Below are 19,131 nucleotides of genomic sequence, written 5' to 3'. Positions count from 1 at the left end.
CTTGATCAAAAATATTTCATTATTGGTGAAAGCAAAAGGCAAGCAAGGGTATTGGCGGGGTCATGTGGATTTACTGAATGGAGTACAGGGGTTAATGGAAATCCTACTGGAATTGATCGATGCTTTAAGCCTGTACTGCTTTATCTGCAACCTTACCAGCTGGACAAACCAAAAAGACCTCAAGAAATATCATCATAAAGCTGGTCATCTAAGGCCAGGGAGATGTAGCAAGTGAAACAGAAAATTCAACATTGAGACCCACACCAATACCAGCATTCTGTAATTCCTAACTGCAACCCACCAAATATCTCACCCATTGCAGTACTCTACCCTAAAGGGCTGTTAATTTATCAGGTCTCAAGGAGTGGAAAAAGCATTGTTGATGTCTGATACAGAGCATGTTACATTACATGTTGATTGATTCCTGCAATTCCTGTGATGCAGTTTCTTTGTGGATTGAAGAAAATGTGGTGTAGCACCACTGCCATTCCTTGAATTACACTAATTAACCACCATGCCAAACGTTTTTGTTTAAACTGTCTAGATATGGTTGCTTTCTAAAATGAATCCATAGGTATGGCTCACTAAGGGTAAAAGACAAAATAAATGACTCTAAAGCATGTTGTGCCTTATATTTGTTTTAATACAATCAAATATTAGTTCCTTAGGATACTGTCACATACACAAATTATTTTGTCAGTATGAAAATATTGTGGTTCTGCAGTTAGTTTAATTTCAATTTCAATTCAACAACTAAAAACAGAAATAATTCAGTGATACATTACTTAAAGAACAGTGCTCATTATTATAGTAAAATAGAATACTTATTAGTTAAATAGAACACTTGGTTTGAATAAAACTATGATTAAATGTTCTTTTTACTGTTATAAATCACATATTATAGTGAGGAAAACAGTTTCACTTTTTCAAAGTCTAATTTTCCATGTTCTTGGAGAGTATTGAAAACACTGTTTTAATCCCAGCTGAACCTATCAAAGCATCAGGCTTTATAGATACAGAGTGCCAAGAAGGTGAGAGTTATAACCCACACCTTGCAGGGTTATACGTATTCCTCCCAATTTAATAAAGTGCAAGTCACACACCAGTGATAAATATGTCAGTGACTGGACTTCCACTTGTATAAATAGAAACTAAAAGGTAGAACCACAAGGCTTGCAAAAAAAAACCATCTAGACATATCATAAATGAGTCAATGCCTGGCCAGCACAGACTGCCTGAACTAGCAACTCATTTATACTGTTCCAATTATGTGTTTGAGACCAAATGTCTCCTCAAACTACGCAAGTTCCTTTAAAATGCAGTTTTCAGTTATTAAAAAAGAATGCACATCTAAAGCATTGATACAAGAAGGTTCTTAAATTTCTTTTAAATGAAAAAGTATGTTTTACTGTTTTAAGATTCTTCTTGCATGCAAAGGCCTATTTCGTAGTTACTTCTTTGCTCTACTTCCTTCTGTCTATAAAACAGCAGCCTCTTCATGACAACGTTTATAGATACTGTTATAACAGAACTAAAGGTAACAGCAGTGGCCTAAAGCTGGCCATACATTACCCATGGCGAGGTCACCAAGCGAGCAGATCTTCTCCCAATATGCCCACCTACGGGCGGGCGATATCGGACTAATTTAGTCATTTGGCCCTATTGCCAAACAATCGCATTAAAGTGGCAGGTACTGTCGGTTCAGGCACTGCATCAATGAACCTATGCAGTCCCTGATCTGATGGAAAAATCAACCCTGCCCGATCGTGATCCGGACGATTTCAGGCCATATGATAAGCTTCTGTATCGGTCTAAAGGACCGATATCGGCAGCTAAAATCGGGCCCCCCTTAAGTGTATCTGAAAGTTATGGGGAGAGAAAGGAATTTTTACTAATAACTTCCAATTATTATGAGTACAAATCTGGAGTGATAATGGCACATAAGATCAAACATTATTTGAAAATCCAATTGAAAGTTATTATAGTGCACACTGATTATTATAGGAAACTGATAATGCAAATGAATTTTGTCACCAAACCTCTCCAGAAGAAATTTTTATTGACAAAACTGATACCAAAAGATAGTTGTGCTGTTGTTTTGCAGAGAAGTAAGACTGCTGGCATTCTATGAAAATCCAATGTGATAAATCACAGGAAATTCACTTTTTTGAAGCCTTGACTAAATATTGCAGAAGTCACTGTCTGGTGATAGTGATCCTTTATGTTTAGAAGCCTTCATTATATATAAACATAGTAACATAGTATTTAAGGATGATAAGATACATATCCATTGAGTTCAACCTTTTAGTTTACTATACATTTAAGTAAAAAAAGAGGTGTAAAATGTACACTGTAACCAAGTTTTGTGAAGAATCTTATATAATTCAGTTGAAATGTTTTGCCTAATAAATCCACATATTTTCTACAGGAGCATTCTGTTTTCAGACATTAATATTGGTATACAAAGATTATCAGGCTCAAGAAAAGAAGCAAATACTGTAAACATATTTAGGCATTTTCCTCAACCTAAATAGTTCCACATGGCAATCATTTAAGGTTTTGCAAATGCAATAATAAGTCCAATGTAAAGAAATTAAAAAACAGTTAAACCTTGTTGGTAACAGGTAAACAGTATTTCGACCAGCAAGAAGATGTCGAATTTATAAAGGTTTATTTACAAGCAATGGGAGTAATGTAATAAATGGACTTAAGGTCACTACTTGTCAAGTAACCCACAACAACCAATCAGTAGGTAGCATTTACTGGTTATCTGTTGGAAAAGACACTTCTGATTGGTTGGTATGGGTTACTTGATGCAAGCAAACTTATTATATTAACTTTTCATTATATTAACCCAAAAGGTTCTAAATAGTACAGATATAGATTTTCTAAGCTTGAACAGTGTACTAGAAATTGAAAGCGAAGATCTGGTTGGTTGTTATTGGCAACTGCACTTAAGCACCTATCTTAGCTTTAATATTTGTACAGCCAGTCTACCTTCTTTATAGTTGCCCTTTTAAACTTATATTAAAGCGGACCTGTCACCTTAAGACATAATTTCAAATTGTTTTCTATTGTGTTTGGCAAGCAAAATAAACTTTACTTACACTATATAAATTATTTTAATCTTATTTTCTTCAGCCTTGGAATTCACAATTGTAGCAAGCAGGCAGGTGCCATTTTGTGGACACTGTTATCAAAGCAGGCACTGCATCCTGCCAAAATCTTGTTTCTGTGCCAGTATGGGGGGACCTGATACCCATGTCCATGCACTGGTTACACAATTAGATGGTGAGGAGGTAGGGGGGAATGTGAGCAGTGCAGCAACATCTAATAAGTTCTGAATTGAAAGTGAAAGTAACTGTCTGCCCCACTTCTATGCCTAAGGCATAGAGGTGTGGCAGGCATTATATGATTGACAGCGGAGATTTTAAAATGCTTTTATAATGGGTATGGATGTGGTAATAAAAAATTTATTTTGGGTTTCATGTTTAATTTGAAAAGGACTTTTATTATACAGCTTTTTATGTCTGGGTGACAGGTCCACTTTAAGGTAATGCCTAAAAAAAATAAAATATTGCTATTATTACCAGAAAGAAAGAAGACAGAATCTTTCCTATATTTCACACATTTGTTGATGCCTTCCCTTTATCTCAATTTTTTTAAAACAATAAATAGCCAAGTAAAATGTACATCGTGCGCTACAACTTTTTTGAACATATATAGTAATGGCCTTTGCCTTTTTTGCAGTCTTTAGCCTGCCATTTGCCTCTCTTTTGTGCCAAAACGCAATTCTTCCCTTTGTGTGAAGATCGAGGAGAGCCTCTTTTCCAATTGGTGAAGGTGACCATTTCCCCTTTGCTCCACTCCCAGTTTCCATTACGTACTCTATCATTGAGGCCTTGAAAAAAAATAAGGCATTTTAAATTCAAAAGAAACATGCATTGCTGCAACCAACAGGCATTAAAAGCATCTCTTAGACATCCATTTACTTATAAAGTAGGCTTTGTTTTTTTTATTTTCATTTTTCTTCATTTTTCTTCATTTCAGTTTGACCCTAACATTACTGTACAATTATTTTGGTGATTCTTTGCAGTATTTATTTACTTACAGCATTGCTAAATTGCATTTGAACAGTAACCAGTCTGATAGTTATTTCCAGTTGGGGGGGGGTTAGTGCACTGATGTTGGCAAATTACTCCTTATTGCTCCCTTTACCTTTTTAATACTTCTTCATTAGTCCACTTATAGATTCTGTAAGGTTCAATAATAATATAAGTAGTCACCTATCCAAAAGGATTTTCTGCCACTGAAATTCCAAAGCCATTCCATTTGTTCCTTGCTGAATACATCCACCAGAGTAGCAAAATGCCTATATAAATGCAAAAGAACACAATTGAACATATTGTTGTACCCTGTGTTGGAAAAAATATATTTCCCTTTAAAAACATAGCAAACATTTTTGTAAAACCTGTTAAGTTTAATATTCCTTAAAAAAAAAACTTGAGCATATGATAAAATACATACAGTATAATAAAATAGTTCCTGGGGACCTACTACGTCACAAGGTGCAGTGCAAAGTGCAAACAGGTATTCCCATTGGTACTTATTTATACTCTGCACCTAAATGTCACACACAATATTCGGTTGCACCTTATGGAATGCACTAACCATAATACAAATTTATGGGAATACAAATTTAAGGCAGGTCCTTATTTTTTCTGAGCCAAATTACAGGAGACATACAAGGCATACAGTCAAGGTATAATTTGTAAGCAGATGACAGAATAAAATAAAATATCTGCAAAAGAACATGCGTATAATCTCTTATTATTTCATTTAGATAAATACAAAAGGAAATTAATTCTTAAAATATGTTTGTGTACCTTTAAAATTAGAGCATTCCAAGAATAACAAACATGCTAAAATAAACTATGATACTTACTGTTCTCTACATGCTCTGGCTGCTGTTATCCAGGTGGCCTTTTGATCATTGATCAGTATATAGCAGTAGCCATCATGGTAAGTCCAGCCAAATGGGCATTTTCCTGCTTTAGAATCCTGCAATATAAAATATTGCCAACAAAACAGTTTAGAGATGTCACTCTGAGGACAAATATATATCAGTCTGAACAGTGTCAGTTCTGGGCTTCTCATATTTTGCTGGGGAACTTTGTTGCAAACTTAGAACCTAATGTGACCATTTAAAGCCCTGCCCCAATTCTGTTATCATTGTCCCCTCTATGGCACAAAGCTGATGTGCCGTTTCCCCTGTAGGGTCTCTGTTTTATATGATAAGGGCTTCTTAACTCGAGGAGCATCACAGTTGCCCTATTCCATAATGAAGGATTAAAATAACACAATTTATTTTACTGGCTTAGTTGCAATTGAAATTCACTGAATATTCAAATATGACTGTCTTCCCTAAGGCTTGACTGGGGCCTAAGCTAACTCAATACATTTCCAGGCAGCCAGAGGAATGGCATCATTTATTTATTAATTTATTTGCATCTGTTTATTTCACTTACACTTAATCAAGTTAAGAGACTTTTGGTTGTAATATTGTAGTGTAATGTGATGTGTAATATCTAGCTCTCCAATGGAGCTTAGGACAGAGCTAGAAACATATATTTGCATTAAAGGGTAGTTGTCATGTCCCTAGTAAAACTGCTGTCCCTTGGTATTAAAATAAGAGTTATTTTCCATATTTCCAAGTCAGTATTGTGTAAAGCAGGAGTGTCCTGTTCATGCAGTGGGGGTAATATTGCAAAGTTTTTTATAGAACTAATAACTCATAACAAACAGATTCCTTGTTGATCGGGCTACTAGAACTGTAGCAAACACTGCACCTATTGTTACATTACCCCAAGTAAGTTACTGTATGTCCTCATGAAATAAATTCAAGATAATAGTACAGAAAATACTGATACTTTCAGTGCTGTGCTGATACATTGTCTTTATGGAAAAAGACAGTGAGAATATATGGTTGCTGACACTTATTTTGTCAAAATTTTAATTTGTAAATTTCAAAGGTTTTTCTTTCAATTCAAATTTAGTTGACGTTTTACAAAGCTTGAATGTTTGCTTATTCATTCAAACCTTTGAATCTAAACAACTAAGTTGAATAAAATGGAAAAAAACTCAAATGCATCAAATTTGTAATTTACTCATCATTTTCAGTGGGTTTACAAACTCTTAAAAAATAAATTCGAAACACTGCAATTGAAGAAATCACTTACATTTTGCCTAGGACAACTCCTATTAACTTCTACAGGAACTCACAAGCTTTTAGATGCCTACATTTTACATTTGAATTTTTTTAATTTTTTATGCTTGATAAATTTTCGGAGTTTTGGAAGCCATAATTAAAATTTGAGTTTTAGAATAGTGATGGGCAAAAGTATTCGGCATGCGTTGATTTACTACGATTTTCTGTGTTTTGGCATTGGTGGATTTTTTTGCGAAACAGGCAACAAAAACATAAATCCGCTGCTGTGAAGAAATTGTCGCCCGCTTCCAAAAAATGATGCGTTTCGGGAATTTTTCGCAGAACGGGACAGATTTGCTCATCACTATTTTAGAGCAAAAGAAATGGACCTGCACAAAAAGTTGAATTCAAGCATTAATAAACAAGTCCTTTAGTGTGGCCCCTGGATACCTAAAGAACAGCCCTTGTTAAAACCAAAAAAATTAAATTCTAATGAAATTCTTCATTCCCAGTACATTTTGAAGAGGTCAAAGAGAACCTTAGTAGTGATCCAGGGGTTCCACGATATGCCGTCACACTGGAACAGTTTCTGTACTGTGTCCTCAAAATGCAGGAGTCCTTTTAAACTTGGTGTGCATCTTTTAGGAAACGATATTGCGTTATCCTATGAATAAATGTTATTTGTGCACATATTAATAGCTGTAAAAATGTACCTTAAAATGATATTATAAAATTGCTTCATTATAATCACATAAACAAGTTAATTATATTTTGGTCTTTTGTGCCAGATGTTTCTTGTACTGAAACTCTAAACTTGTTCTATAATTACAGTAAAGAACATTTGCGTATGATAAGATTGATGTAAACATACTTATGGAAAACAGAAAAAATGATATAATTAGACTTAGTTTAAGAATGTGAACATTATCCATAAGCAATATTATCTTAATAAACATTTTCTAAATCCTAGGGCTGAATTTAAAATATAATTTATGGCTTGATTTGCTTAGCTTCATTTATACAGCAATATTCACATCCTATGTGAACAACTTGAAAACTGGTTCTGGCTAGTCACACTGTATTATTGTATGTGACAACTAGACTCAATATAACTGAATTTTGATAGGAAAAAAATGCTACAATATTAAAATGCATTTGTGGTCAGTTTCATCCAGCAAATGATATGGGCATTGCATACATATCCACTGGAAAAGTGTATCCTTTTTTTGTATGTCTGATAGTTAAGTGAATAAGCACTCATCTCTCATTAACACCACTGCCTGGTTGCTAGGGTAAATTGTACCCTAGCAACTAGATAACTGCTGAAAACACAAACTGCCAAATAACTCAAAAACCACACAAAACTTAAAAAAGAAGAATTGAAAATAACATTGTGTTGTCACAGTAACAGTTACGGGCGTATTTATTATGCTGTGTAAAACTAATTCGCTGAAAAAACGGAGTAAAAAGCTGTGTAAAATAAATGGAAAAGATCGCCGCCTGAACGCCGGATATTATGCCGTTATTTTCCATAAGTTCCGGTGGAAGAAAAAACACTTAAAAAAATTACGCCAATTTTACGACGTTTACACAGCGAAGCCTGGCTATTTACCTGACCACCAGTAGTAACATGAGAATCCAACATGGTTCTGCCTGATTGAAGAATGTCAGGATTTTGGGAGGGGGCATTTATCTTCCTCTGACCACGGTTCTTCACTAGTACTTTTGCTTTCTTTGTTTCATTTAATACTGGCTTATCTTCTTCCACTCGGAGAGACACAATCCCATGATACTGTGGAATATATATTTATGAGTTTATATCAAGAACATTAGCATTTTCAAATAATTTATTTGTACTAAAACACTTTTTTTTTTTTTTTTTAAACCTAATGGGTTCATAATCTTTCTGCCAAACAACAATACACTTGATGCATATATATGGTAACTAATTGCTGAGCTACATAATAAAAGCTGTCCCCTGGCAGTGAAATATGTCTACAAATGTATCAGTGATAAAATGATACATTTTACTGTCTTACCCTTTCTCATGGAGTAAATACTGATCAGTTCTGTAGCTGAATTATGATATAGTGAATAGCCCAGACACTAATCCTAAATCATGCAGTGCATAATTCTTACAGCTTTTCAGAGTAAAAAGTTTAAACATTAAATAAACCCAATAGGATTGTTTTGCCTACAATAAGGATTGATTATAACTTAGTTGGGATGAAGTACAGGGTTCTGTTTTATAATAACAGAGAAAAAGGAAATATGTTTTAAAATTTTGAATTATTTGATTAAAATGGAGTCAATGGGAAATGACCATCCTGTAATTTGGAGCTTTCTGGATAACGGGTTTCCAGATTGTATGCCTGTACGAGTTTCTTTTGCAAATTAAAACCTGAGTTAGTCAAATGCATTGGAAGATTAAGTAACCGGTTTATTGGAGTAAATAATTTTTAAGCATATTTCTTTTATTCCAGTTTTGTGTACTTTATCTAGTAATATTTATAGAAGAAAGAAAGGTAAAAACTAAGTAAGCTTTAGCAGAAAGGTCTATGTAAATACAGCCATAAGCACTCACAGAAACGCTGCACTGATTCTCTGTCAAAAGATTTATTGTGTCTGTAATTCATGTGCCAGAGACACACAGCACTCTGCTCTCTCCTCCCTCCTGCTCCCCCCTCCCTCAAGAATGCTAAGCTCACTCCCCCCCTTAGGAATGTGGATCTGAGCCATTCAGCATGAAACTTCCTCATAGTCTTACAAACTGAGCATGTTCACTTGGTCTGGGTCTTGGTGCAGGAGTGAGGCATTATGGGAACTTTCTTTACACAGCTCAGCGTTTTTTCTTCCTGTTTGGCTTCTGATCATCTGAACAGGTGAAATATGGGGAGACTTAAGGGCACTATTGAGAGAACTGAAGGTGTGCCTGCAGCTTGAGATTAACTCTTTATTAGCCTTTCCTTCTCCTTTAATTTCCCATGAAAATGACAAAAGTGTTTGCCCAGTTTCAAGGGCCTTTCAATTGAAACTGGGCAAACACTTTTGCCATTTTCTCTAGCTTAGACCAAGCAAAACTCTTTAATTAAGTTTCCATACTTTAACTAAACTTAAAGTGATTTCTCCCAAAATGGCTTAAATCCAATGTTATTGCAGGCAGGGGTCCCCAACCTTTCTTACAGTCAGATGTAAAAAGACTTGGAGAGCAACACAAGCATCATGAAAGTTCATGGAGGTGCCAAATAAGGGCTAAGATTGGTTATTAGGCAGCCTCTATGCACACTGTCAGCTTACAGGAGGCCTTATTTGGTAGTAAATCTTGTTTTTATTCAACCAAAACTTGCCATGATGATTCCCTAATAACATAGTAAGTGCTATTTCTTCATGGAATTAGATACCCTAACTGTGTATCTGTATAGCGTACTCATTTAAACAGGAGCAGCTTTCACTTTAATGAGAGTTACTGTATTTATTATTTATGTATAAGATGAAGGTGAAAAATTATTCTTACTTGATAAATAATGTCTGTTTTGTTTCTAAATACTGATGATGGTTTAACCTGGAAAAGGCAGGGGAAAAAAAACACAGGTTTTCAGTACTCAAAATTGAGAGAACATGCACTGAACTTCAAATAACGTCAACCCTCAATAAAATGTTTAAGGGGCAGATTATTATAGCTGAGCAACAACTGGAGAGCCCCTTGCTGGATAAACCTGGACATGTCATCAATCTAACTACATATATAAATGCTTAGAAAATAAACACACTACTAGAGCGCCACCTTTCGGAAGGAACTGCAGCAATCAAAATATTCTTTCCTTCATTCAAGGGTGAAGGGGAAGCATGCTGCCTAATGCACAGTGTGGTATCATTAAGTGACTATCACTCAGGAACACTGACTTCTACCTTGTTTGTAACCAAATATTCTTATCATGCTATATGGAAAAAGTAGCTGTTTCTTCTATATTTTACACCCTGAGGCAGCATCCCGCATGCCACCCCCTCTTTCCCGCTCTGCACTTAGAACTTTAGCGTCAGAGCTGGTCAAGAGTTGGCCACATTGATTGTGCACTAGCAAAACCAAATTTTTGTTTTAGAAACGAAAATTTGGCTCTTAAAGTTACCAGAAGTGGCTTTTTGCCACCCCTGGTAACAGGCCGCTCACTGCCACCTGAGGCAAGGTTCTCTCCCTAAAAAACCTGACTAGTAAATTCTAAAATTGCCCTCAAAAATATAGTAAATTGCAAAAGTGTTCAAAAGAGCATATTTACTAAGCATAGTCAGCAAACAGGCAAAAAGGGCAAACGTAATATACTCTTTTGTCTCACACTACTTAAAACAATTAGGTATGCAGAGTGCGTACTGTTTTTCTGTTCCCTGTGAGTCTTAGTCTCTTCCTCGGAAGTTGTAAGGTATGGACATCTTCTTGGACATCTTCCCTGACCTTATCTGCAGTCTCTTTAAAACTAAAAACAGCACAAGGTTTGCGTGAGGGTTTGACGGTACAGTTTAGTAAGCCCATTCCAGTTGTTTTGATCATGCTGACTTTGGAGGAACTGCAGCCACCTGAAATATGAAAGAATAACATATGTTGATATTACTGCAATCTCTACATATCCCAATAAATTCAGGGACAAAAATACAGAGCATTTACCTTTTCTTTTTTTCCTCTCAATAATTTGATGGCAAAATTCCCTTTTGAATAATGAAGCGCTCTTTTTGATTGAACTTCTTAAAAGTTGCATCCCCGCGTTACTTTTTTTGGACGCTAGTGTTACTCGTCCTAATTTGTACATGTAATGTATGTATCAAGAGAGTTTATCTCTTATACAATACTCCTATATAATACTTTTTGCAATAAATGTTGCATTAAAAACACTTCATATTGATAATATGTCCATTTGATTACAGGACTGGCCACATTTAATAACAATACAAATGGATTTCAAAATATTTTAAATAATGCCAATAAACACCAGCGGTGGCATTTAGTTACTGAAGAGTTTTATTTTAGATAAGGATGATCCAGACTTTAAGATGGAGATCAAAAAGCATACCTCCTCTGGGGTCCACAATTTTCACTACAGCTCTTGTCTTAGAGCCAAGAACAGCATTCACAGGAGAACTCAGAACTACTTCAAAGACCTCGTCATCTTCTTCTAATCCATCCTGGATAATTACTATATTCCAAGTCTTGGTTGACACTCCTACAACAAGTAAACATTTCAATTACTCTTTTAATTACTATTTCAAACAACCTGGTGATAGAGAAATATATTAATTAGCATGTCTGATGTTAGACTGGAAGAGCTGATGGATGCTATTGTGCCTGCAAAAATCTGATTGCCCTCCTGCTGTTCTCTCAAATCACAGAACACGTCTACAAAAGATCACTGGACAGTGTTGTTTAACCCTACTCTAATGTAAAGGGAAACCACAGGGTAACATGTGAATGAAAATGTTTCCGTCATTGCCAAATATATACAGGGAAATAAGAGCTATATCTAGGGGGTCCCAAACAGCAGGAGTGAAGTGATTGCTTATGGTCTTACAGAGCAGGTAGGAAGGAGGACCTAAGGAAAATTCATTCATGCACATTAAATAGATCCTCTGAATGTACAAACCATGCAGAAATCCTGTATCCATAATGCTAATAGCCATTAGGAAGGGACTGTGTCTGCAGGTATGGTAGAGCGACTTGGCAACAGCAATACTTTATTTCCGCAAGGTGGTGCCTGGAATTCAACAGCAAAAGGTGAAAGGTCATAGGTTTGACAACCAGATAAGGAGGTAGAAACAATAGGATTTCTACCTCCTTCTGCCGATTCAGCCCTGAAGGCATATTTTGCTCAGGCGCCTTCTATGGCGCCCGATCAAAATCTTTTAACCTGGCCGACCGGCGAGTCGACCGATATCAGCAGACTCCACCAAATATCGTACGAAACAAGGTTTTGTGCGATATTATCGGTGCATGTATGGCCAGCTTAAGGCAAAATACCATTGTGCTAAGGCACAAAGATCCCTTAGTGTACAGTACACTACAGAAGAATTTGGGAAAAATGCATAGGGGCCCAGTAACCTTACGATAATTTAAAGGATTTGTCAGATCGCACTGAAATTGGTCATTAAAGAGATACTGACACCAGAAATTAAACCTTTTTTACATCTATCATAACATTGTCTTTGCATGACCTTCATTTTTGCCATAAAAGTACTTTGTATTTGCCCTATGCTTTTATATTACCTGTCTGATCCCCCATGTTCCCCTATAAGGAGGCTGCCATATTTGTGCAGCAGGAGTCCATTAGCATTAGAAGCTATAACTGACAGGCTGAGAAGGGACAGTCAGGTTGGCAAAACAGTCAGGTTTAGGAACTTCATGTAACAATTATTTACAAAAGCAAAAAAAAAACATGACCTATATGCAACTTTTTATGTACATTCATATTTTGAGGAGTTGTTTTTTAGTGTCAGTATCACTTTAAGTGTAGACAAATCATTATGTGCATGGGCAGCTTTAGTCTGATCCACCGTCCTTGTTTGCAACCATTGTGCCCATTTTAGGCCACAGCGACACTGCAGTGGGTTAGTTTCATTCTTCTTGTGATGCTAAAATGTGGTAATAAATTGTATATTTTCAGCTTGTAAGTTATGGGTACATTATAGCTTTTTTCTTTCATAGACTCAAAAACTGCTTATGGCTTGAAGGCATGGTCACACTGCCAGCACAGACAAACTAGACAGCTTTACAATATGTCACACATTCCATAAAACTTCAAGGCAGTTAAGGAACTAATATGTGACACAAAAATATTAAAAAGATAATTAATGGATGGAGGCACAAATGTTGTTGCACTAAAATGGACTCAGATGCTGTACTCTGTGACGCCCTGCACTGAAAGTAAAGGAATAAGACCTATTATTTGGAATTCTCAGGACCTGGGATTTTCTGAATAAAGGATCTTTAAATAATTTGGATTACCATACCTTAAGTCTGCTTAAAATCATGTAACCTTAAAATATGCAACTCAGTTACAATGAAGTACAAGGTACTGTGTTATTATTACAGAGAAAAAGGAATACATTAATAAAATACTAGAACTAGATTTGTATAAGGGAACCCATACCTGTACTTGCATCCAAATACTCTCTTTGTTCTGTCACTTCTGCTAAATAAAGCGTTAGTGTGCCTAATGATGCTGTGGAACCCTGGAGGTACTACCACTAAAAGTGCTGGAGGGATAACGGCTGCTATTTTTTAAAAATGTATTTTATGTATGTATATTTATCCCTATTTATATTGCCCTATTTGTATATGTAGCAGTTTACTTTTTAACTTGAATTTCTTGCACACAGTGCTTAGTATTGTTGGTATTGATGGTTTCCTTGTCCTTATTGACAAGTACTGGGTATGAAGACATATTCTGTGTATGAGGTTGTTTTCTCTGGAAAAGAGGCGCTTGCGAGGGGACATGATTACTCTGTACAAGTACATTAGAGGGGATTATAGGCAGTTGGGGGATGTTCTTTTTTCCCATAAAAACAATCAACGCACCAGAGGTCACCCCTTTAGATTAGAGGAACGGAGCTTCCATTTGAAGCAGCGTTAGGTGGTTTTTCATGGTGAGGGCAGTGAGGTTGGGGAATGCCCTTCCTAGTGATGTGGTAATGGCAGATTCTGTTAATGCCTTTAAGAGGGGCCTGGATGAGTTCTTGATCAATCAGAATATCCAAGGCTATTGTGATACTAATATCTACAGTTAGTACTAGTGGTTGTATTTATAGTTTATGTATGTGAGTGTATAGATTGGTAGGTGTGGGTTAGGTGTGCTGGGTTTACTTGGATGGGTTGAACTTGATGGACACTGGTCTTTTTTCAACCCTATGTAACTATGTAACTAACTAACTATGTATGTGACAATGATATTCAACATTATTTTATGTTACTCACTCACTCGGAGTGTTGCTGTAATTTTTGTGCTTGGGATACCTACCCTGTGCAGATGGGCATACAGCTGTGCACCCAAGGTTTCAAAAAGCAGGATTGTATGTAAGTGTAGCACTGCTGTTTAATGTTGGTAAGAAATAAGCCTGAGACACTATTATATTTCATAGACAGAGGCCATCCTACTAACAATGACTGATAAAAATTGTTTACAGTTTTAAACTCATTTAGATTTACTAAAGCAAAGAGACTGAGTTCTAATGAAATCAAGATGTCTCTAATCCTTTGGCATCACACATACTGACATTTTACCTTTACTGCATTCATGTCCTTCGACAGCTCTAAACAATTATGGTTTGCAAGTAATAATCCAAAAGCAATTCTAAAATACAATAATAGCTATAAGATATCTTCCATATATGTTTTTCAAAGGCAGAAATATATAATTGCATATTATAACGTCACTGAGCTTCTTGACTCAGCTTGGGTCATTTCAGGCCAGGGACAAAACTGCATAGCAGGTATGGAAATACACAGTACAGGTATGGGATCCCTTATCCGGAAACCAGTTATCCAGAAAGCTCCGAATTAAGGAATGCCCGTCTCCCATAGACTCCATTTTAATGAAATAATTTAGAATTTTAAACCAATTTCCTTTTTCTCTGTTGTAATAAAACAGTACCTTGTAATTGATCCCAACTAAGATATAAATAATCTTTATTGGATGCAAAACAATCTCATAGGGTTTAATTAATGTTTTATTGATTCTTTAGTAGACTTAAGGTATGAAGATCCAAATTACGGAAAGACCCCTTATCCGGAATACCCTTGGTCCCGAGCATTCTGGATAATGGGTCCTATACCTGTACACAGTTATATTTTATAGAGATTAGAAGAGAGGAGAAGGGCAAGATAATAGGGGTTGGTATATGCAGTGCAGGTAGCAAACTGCAAAAAATAGGCACACTGGGGGTCATTTATCAACACAAGATAAATCTGCCCATGGGCAGTAGCTTTGCATTTTTTTTAATACAAGCGCAAAATAGATTTTAGCCCTAATAATTGCAGGCTATTATATAATTTAATATATCTAACAGAATATGTTCATTTTTTTATTTGTGTTTTTTAATGATGGCAGAGATTAAACTACTCTCTAGCTCCCCAGTCATCATATTGGCACATTGTAAATTCAAGCTGATGTAAGACTGGCACTCTCTCAGCCACTGTTTGAGAAAGCACTTCCTATACGATTAAACATTTGGCACAAGGTTGCCATTCCTATGAGGCTTGTTATCTGATGTTTCTTAACTATACTTATCTGTTCTTTCCAGTATGTGTAGAAACAGAATGCTTTGTACATGTCTTGTACATCACACAGAGCTCCGGCACTGCAATTATGCTACTGAGCCTGCAATCTTCTTTGTGAGTAGGGCTATGGCATATACAGTTTTCATTTGATGAAACATGTGGCTGTTGTTACATTGTAGAAAATTGTCAGGGTAATAACAAGGTCTTCATCTCCCCCAGAGCATGTTATTTGAGAGATAAGTGTCTTAAAATGCAGGTGATAGCATTTCTGCTGAGCATGTAGTGAATCAATATTGTCAGAGTCACACTGGCTCCAGCCAAAGTGACATTTGTACAGAATTTGTATATCCTATTTAAAGTTAGAATTCCTTAAAGTTATTAAAGGGGAACTCCTCCCAAACACAGCTTAAAGAAAAACTATACAGAATGAATACTTAACCAACAGAGTTATTAATATGTTAAGCAACCCATTAAAGAATCTCACCAAACTGGAAAATATATATCAAATAAATCACATGACCAGAAATAATGCAGCTCTAACTGTAACAGGAAGAAATATTGAAGCAAAAGACAGAACTCTGTCCGTTAATTGGCTGATGTGGCCTAGCATGTATGTGTGCCTTGGCTCGTTTGTGTGCACTGTGAATCCTATGATCCCAGGAGGTGGCCCTTAATTCTTATGATGGCAATTTTCCCAATAGCACAAAATTACCCAATAGCACATACAGTACTACTAAAAAAAGTATATTATTATGAAAATGGTTTATTTAGATGAAGCAGGGCTTTACATATGAGCTTGTTTATACAATATATTGATATTCAGACCTACATTTATTGGGGGTATAGTTTTCTTTTAAGCTTTTTGAAAAGTAAATTTTGCAGTATACATGCAGCCTTTTCATGTTTTATAATGCAATATGTTCTCCTGCTTATCTGGCTGACTACTTTGTAAATCATAAAAATTGTAACACTAGTCGACTGTCCTCAGCCTTCAGCCTGCTTATTTAAATTACACAATTGCTGCAAACGTGATTGTAGGTTATATGCTTTCTGTATGCTGTCTGTAAGCTGTGGAGAAGTTGTTAAAGGAACAGTAACACCAAAAAATGAAAGAGCTTTAAAGTAATAAAAATATAATGCACTGTTGCCCTGCACTGGTAAAACTGGTGTATTTGCTACAGTAACACTACTATAATTTATATAATAAGCTGCTGTGTAGCCATGGGGGCAGCCATTCAAGCTGGAAAAAAGGAGAAAAGGCAAGGTTACATAGCAGATAACACTACACATACAATAGTACAATAGTGTTTTATCTGTTATCTGCTATGTGCCTGTGCCTTTTCTCCTTTGAATGGCTGCCCCCATGGCTACATAGCAGCTTATTTCTATAAATTATAGTAGACTTTCTGAAGTAAACACACAACTTTTACCAGTGCAGGGCAGCAGCACATTATATTTTAGTTACTTTTATACACTTTCATTTTTTGGTGTTACTGTTCCTTTAAGGATTTCAAATGATGCAAAAAGAGAAGTTTTGAAGCTGGAACTGTTTTACGGCTGGAGTTCTGCATATAAAAATGGCATTTATCCAAACTTTTTGAAGGAACAGATTACAGTGATAGGTATGTTATGGGGTCTCTGTGTTGTGTAGGACTCTTAACAAGTTTTGGTTTGGAAGCTGGAGTTCGACAATATTCTGCAGCAATGTATACAGAAACATGTATCCATTAAACATACAAATGAAATAGATATAGGAGGGAAACAGAGCCCTTCTCTTTAGAGTTTACAATCTAAAAAGGAAGGGGGTAGGAGACACAAGGTGTGGAGATGGGCACCACAGGTGGTAGTGGCAAACTTGTGTATACTAAAGAAATGCTAAACTGAATTGGAATACATTTTTTAAAGTAAGAGATTGTTTAAAGACAGCAAGATTGGGAGAAAGTCTTATGGAGCGTGTGAGGGAATTCCAGAGAGGTATCACAGCTTCAGTAAAGCCTTGAATGTGTTTATGAGGAGAGGTGATGAGTGAGGTGTTGAGGAGTAGACTGTAAGAAAAGCAGTTTGTCAGTACTTGGAGATAAGTTCAGAGATATAAGGTGTAGTAGTGAGTTCCTTTGGATGTCAGGGTCAGTAGTTTGAATTATATCTGGAAAAATAGTTGAAGCCAGTATAGGGCGATGTACCATTTGCTTAGTATACAGAGTATAGATAGTACACAGTATACTATGTATAATAACTTTTTTCTTCATGCTGACTTTCCTTTCAGACATAAGTAGCGGGAAACTTTTTTTTGTGTTGTACATTTTATTCACCATTTCATGAAAAACTACTTACATGTAAAACCCCTCTTATTCCTCTAATTTCCTTTCTTTGGGCTGTAAACACAGAAGCTCAGTTTCTCAAATCAAAGCGCAGATAACCTCATACCCCCTAATGAATATAGCACTGAATTTGTTAGGCAGTGTTTTATTCATGAGGGGCAGATACATTCAGATGTGCATATTAGGGATCAGCATAGTAGTTGTCCCTCCCCATCTGCTTTTAACTGGCTGTGAGTGGTGGGAAGCAGCATGGGGTTGGGGTTGAGCCTTCACGGACCACTGAAGATTATTTGTGGAGAGGTTTGCCAACGGCCACTGATTTTATCTCCCCTTTCGTTTTAGTATATTAAATGTGTAAATGGAATAATAATAATGCAGACCGATTGGAAAAATAAACAGTGTGAGAATGTAAATAAAAAGCAAGTATATGTAAATTGCGTATGCTTTCTTACACATTTTTCTGCAAGAATCTATACCTTAAGGACAGATCGCAGTCTGAATATAAAATTAATTTCTTATTTTATTTTTTTAAAAGTTCTAATCATCATATATAAGCCATGTCTTTTGTTGTATATAAGTTTAGATGGGTGGACTCTAGAGTAATTAAAATGGTATCATATGGTGACTAAAGCAGCCATGAATTATTGCTGAAAAGTCAACCATACTGACATCATTAGCACCTTAGTACGAGCAAAGACCTTTGATTGGCAATCTGGCTACCTGTGTATTCCCAGAAAACTACAAAACACAACAACCTCAATCTGGCCATAGGCCTGTTATTCACAAATAAGTGATACAGTGAGTGAGGGGGGCTAGCCACTAATGGCAGCCTTCCAAGGTTATTGGCAGAGACATTGTGGAGGTTTGTATGCCAGTTGCTGGCAGGGCAAAAACAGTTAACAAAGTCAAACTCTGACTTTTTTTGTCTAGTGTTTCTTTAAATTCTTTTGCATGCTAATTAGTACATCTACCGTTGACATAAAGATGATATCGTTTTTCATTAGAAAAAAAACCCGCAAGGCGTCTCCTCTAGAACGGTTTATCTATATTCTAGCCAAAATGATTATTTTTCCTTCTGAAGTGAGCATAAAGTCATTCTTTTGGCAGCTGTATGCAAGGGCTCACTACTTACAAGGTCTGGGAAATAGAAAAACATGCCAAATTCTGTCTGCAAATAGCTATGTTTTACTACTAATTAATTAAGTATAATGTAAGTAAGATAACGCTTTGTTACAGTACATTAATCACCTGCTGTTTAGAAAACAACGGCTCCAACTAGATTTTTTAGGCTTAAAAATAAATGTATTATATTTTGGAAAAGGAATTATAGCATTACTTTCTAATTT

The 19,131-nt window shown here is 36.0% G+C and overlaps 1 protein-coding gene across 3 annotated transcripts in view; it reads right to left on the bottom strand.

Moving 5' to 3' along the window:
* Window positions 1-3,534: 3,534 nt before the first annotated feature.
* The window catches only part of frem1 (FRAS1 related extracellular matrix 1), a 74,833-nt gene continuing 59,236 nt past the window's right edge, over window positions 3,535-19,131 (bottom strand). For 2 of the 3 annotated variants that reach the window (XM_002939090.5, XM_031890521.1), the window contains exons 30-37: window positions 11,269-11,418; window positions 10,575-10,777; window positions 9,723-9,770; window positions 7,821-8,000; window positions 6,747-6,872; window positions 4,946-5,061; window positions 4,287-4,372; window positions 3,535-3,901 (exon numbers count right to left, since the gene is read on the bottom strand). In XM_002939090.5, the coding sequence (XP_002939136.2) occupies window positions 3,702-3,901; window positions 4,287-4,372; window positions 4,946-5,061; window positions 6,747-6,872; window positions 7,821-8,000; window positions 9,723-9,770; window positions 10,575-10,777; window positions 11,269-11,418 (1,109 nt within the window). In that variant the 3' untranslated portion in view covers window positions 3,535-3,701. Of the gene's footprint in view, window positions 3,902-4,286; window positions 4,373-4,945; window positions 5,062-6,746; window positions 6,873-7,820; window positions 8,001-9,722; window positions 9,771-10,574; window positions 10,778-11,268; window positions 11,419-11,835; window positions 11,947-19,131 lie in introns of those variants that run through there. The other variant, XR_001925426.2, reaches the window with a different exon arrangement.

Source organism: Xenopus tropicalis, chromosome 1, assembly GCF_000004195.4.
Source record: "Xenopus tropicalis strain Nigerian chromosome 1, UCB_Xtro_10.0, whole genome shotgun sequence".
In the NCBI taxonomy this organism is placed as follows: Eukaryota; Metazoa; Chordata; class Amphibia; order Anura; family Pipidae; genus Xenopus; species Xenopus tropicalis.
The sequence above is the reverse complement of the archived record's forward strand: the minus strand, read 5'-3'. Positions and strand labels throughout refer to the sequence as shown.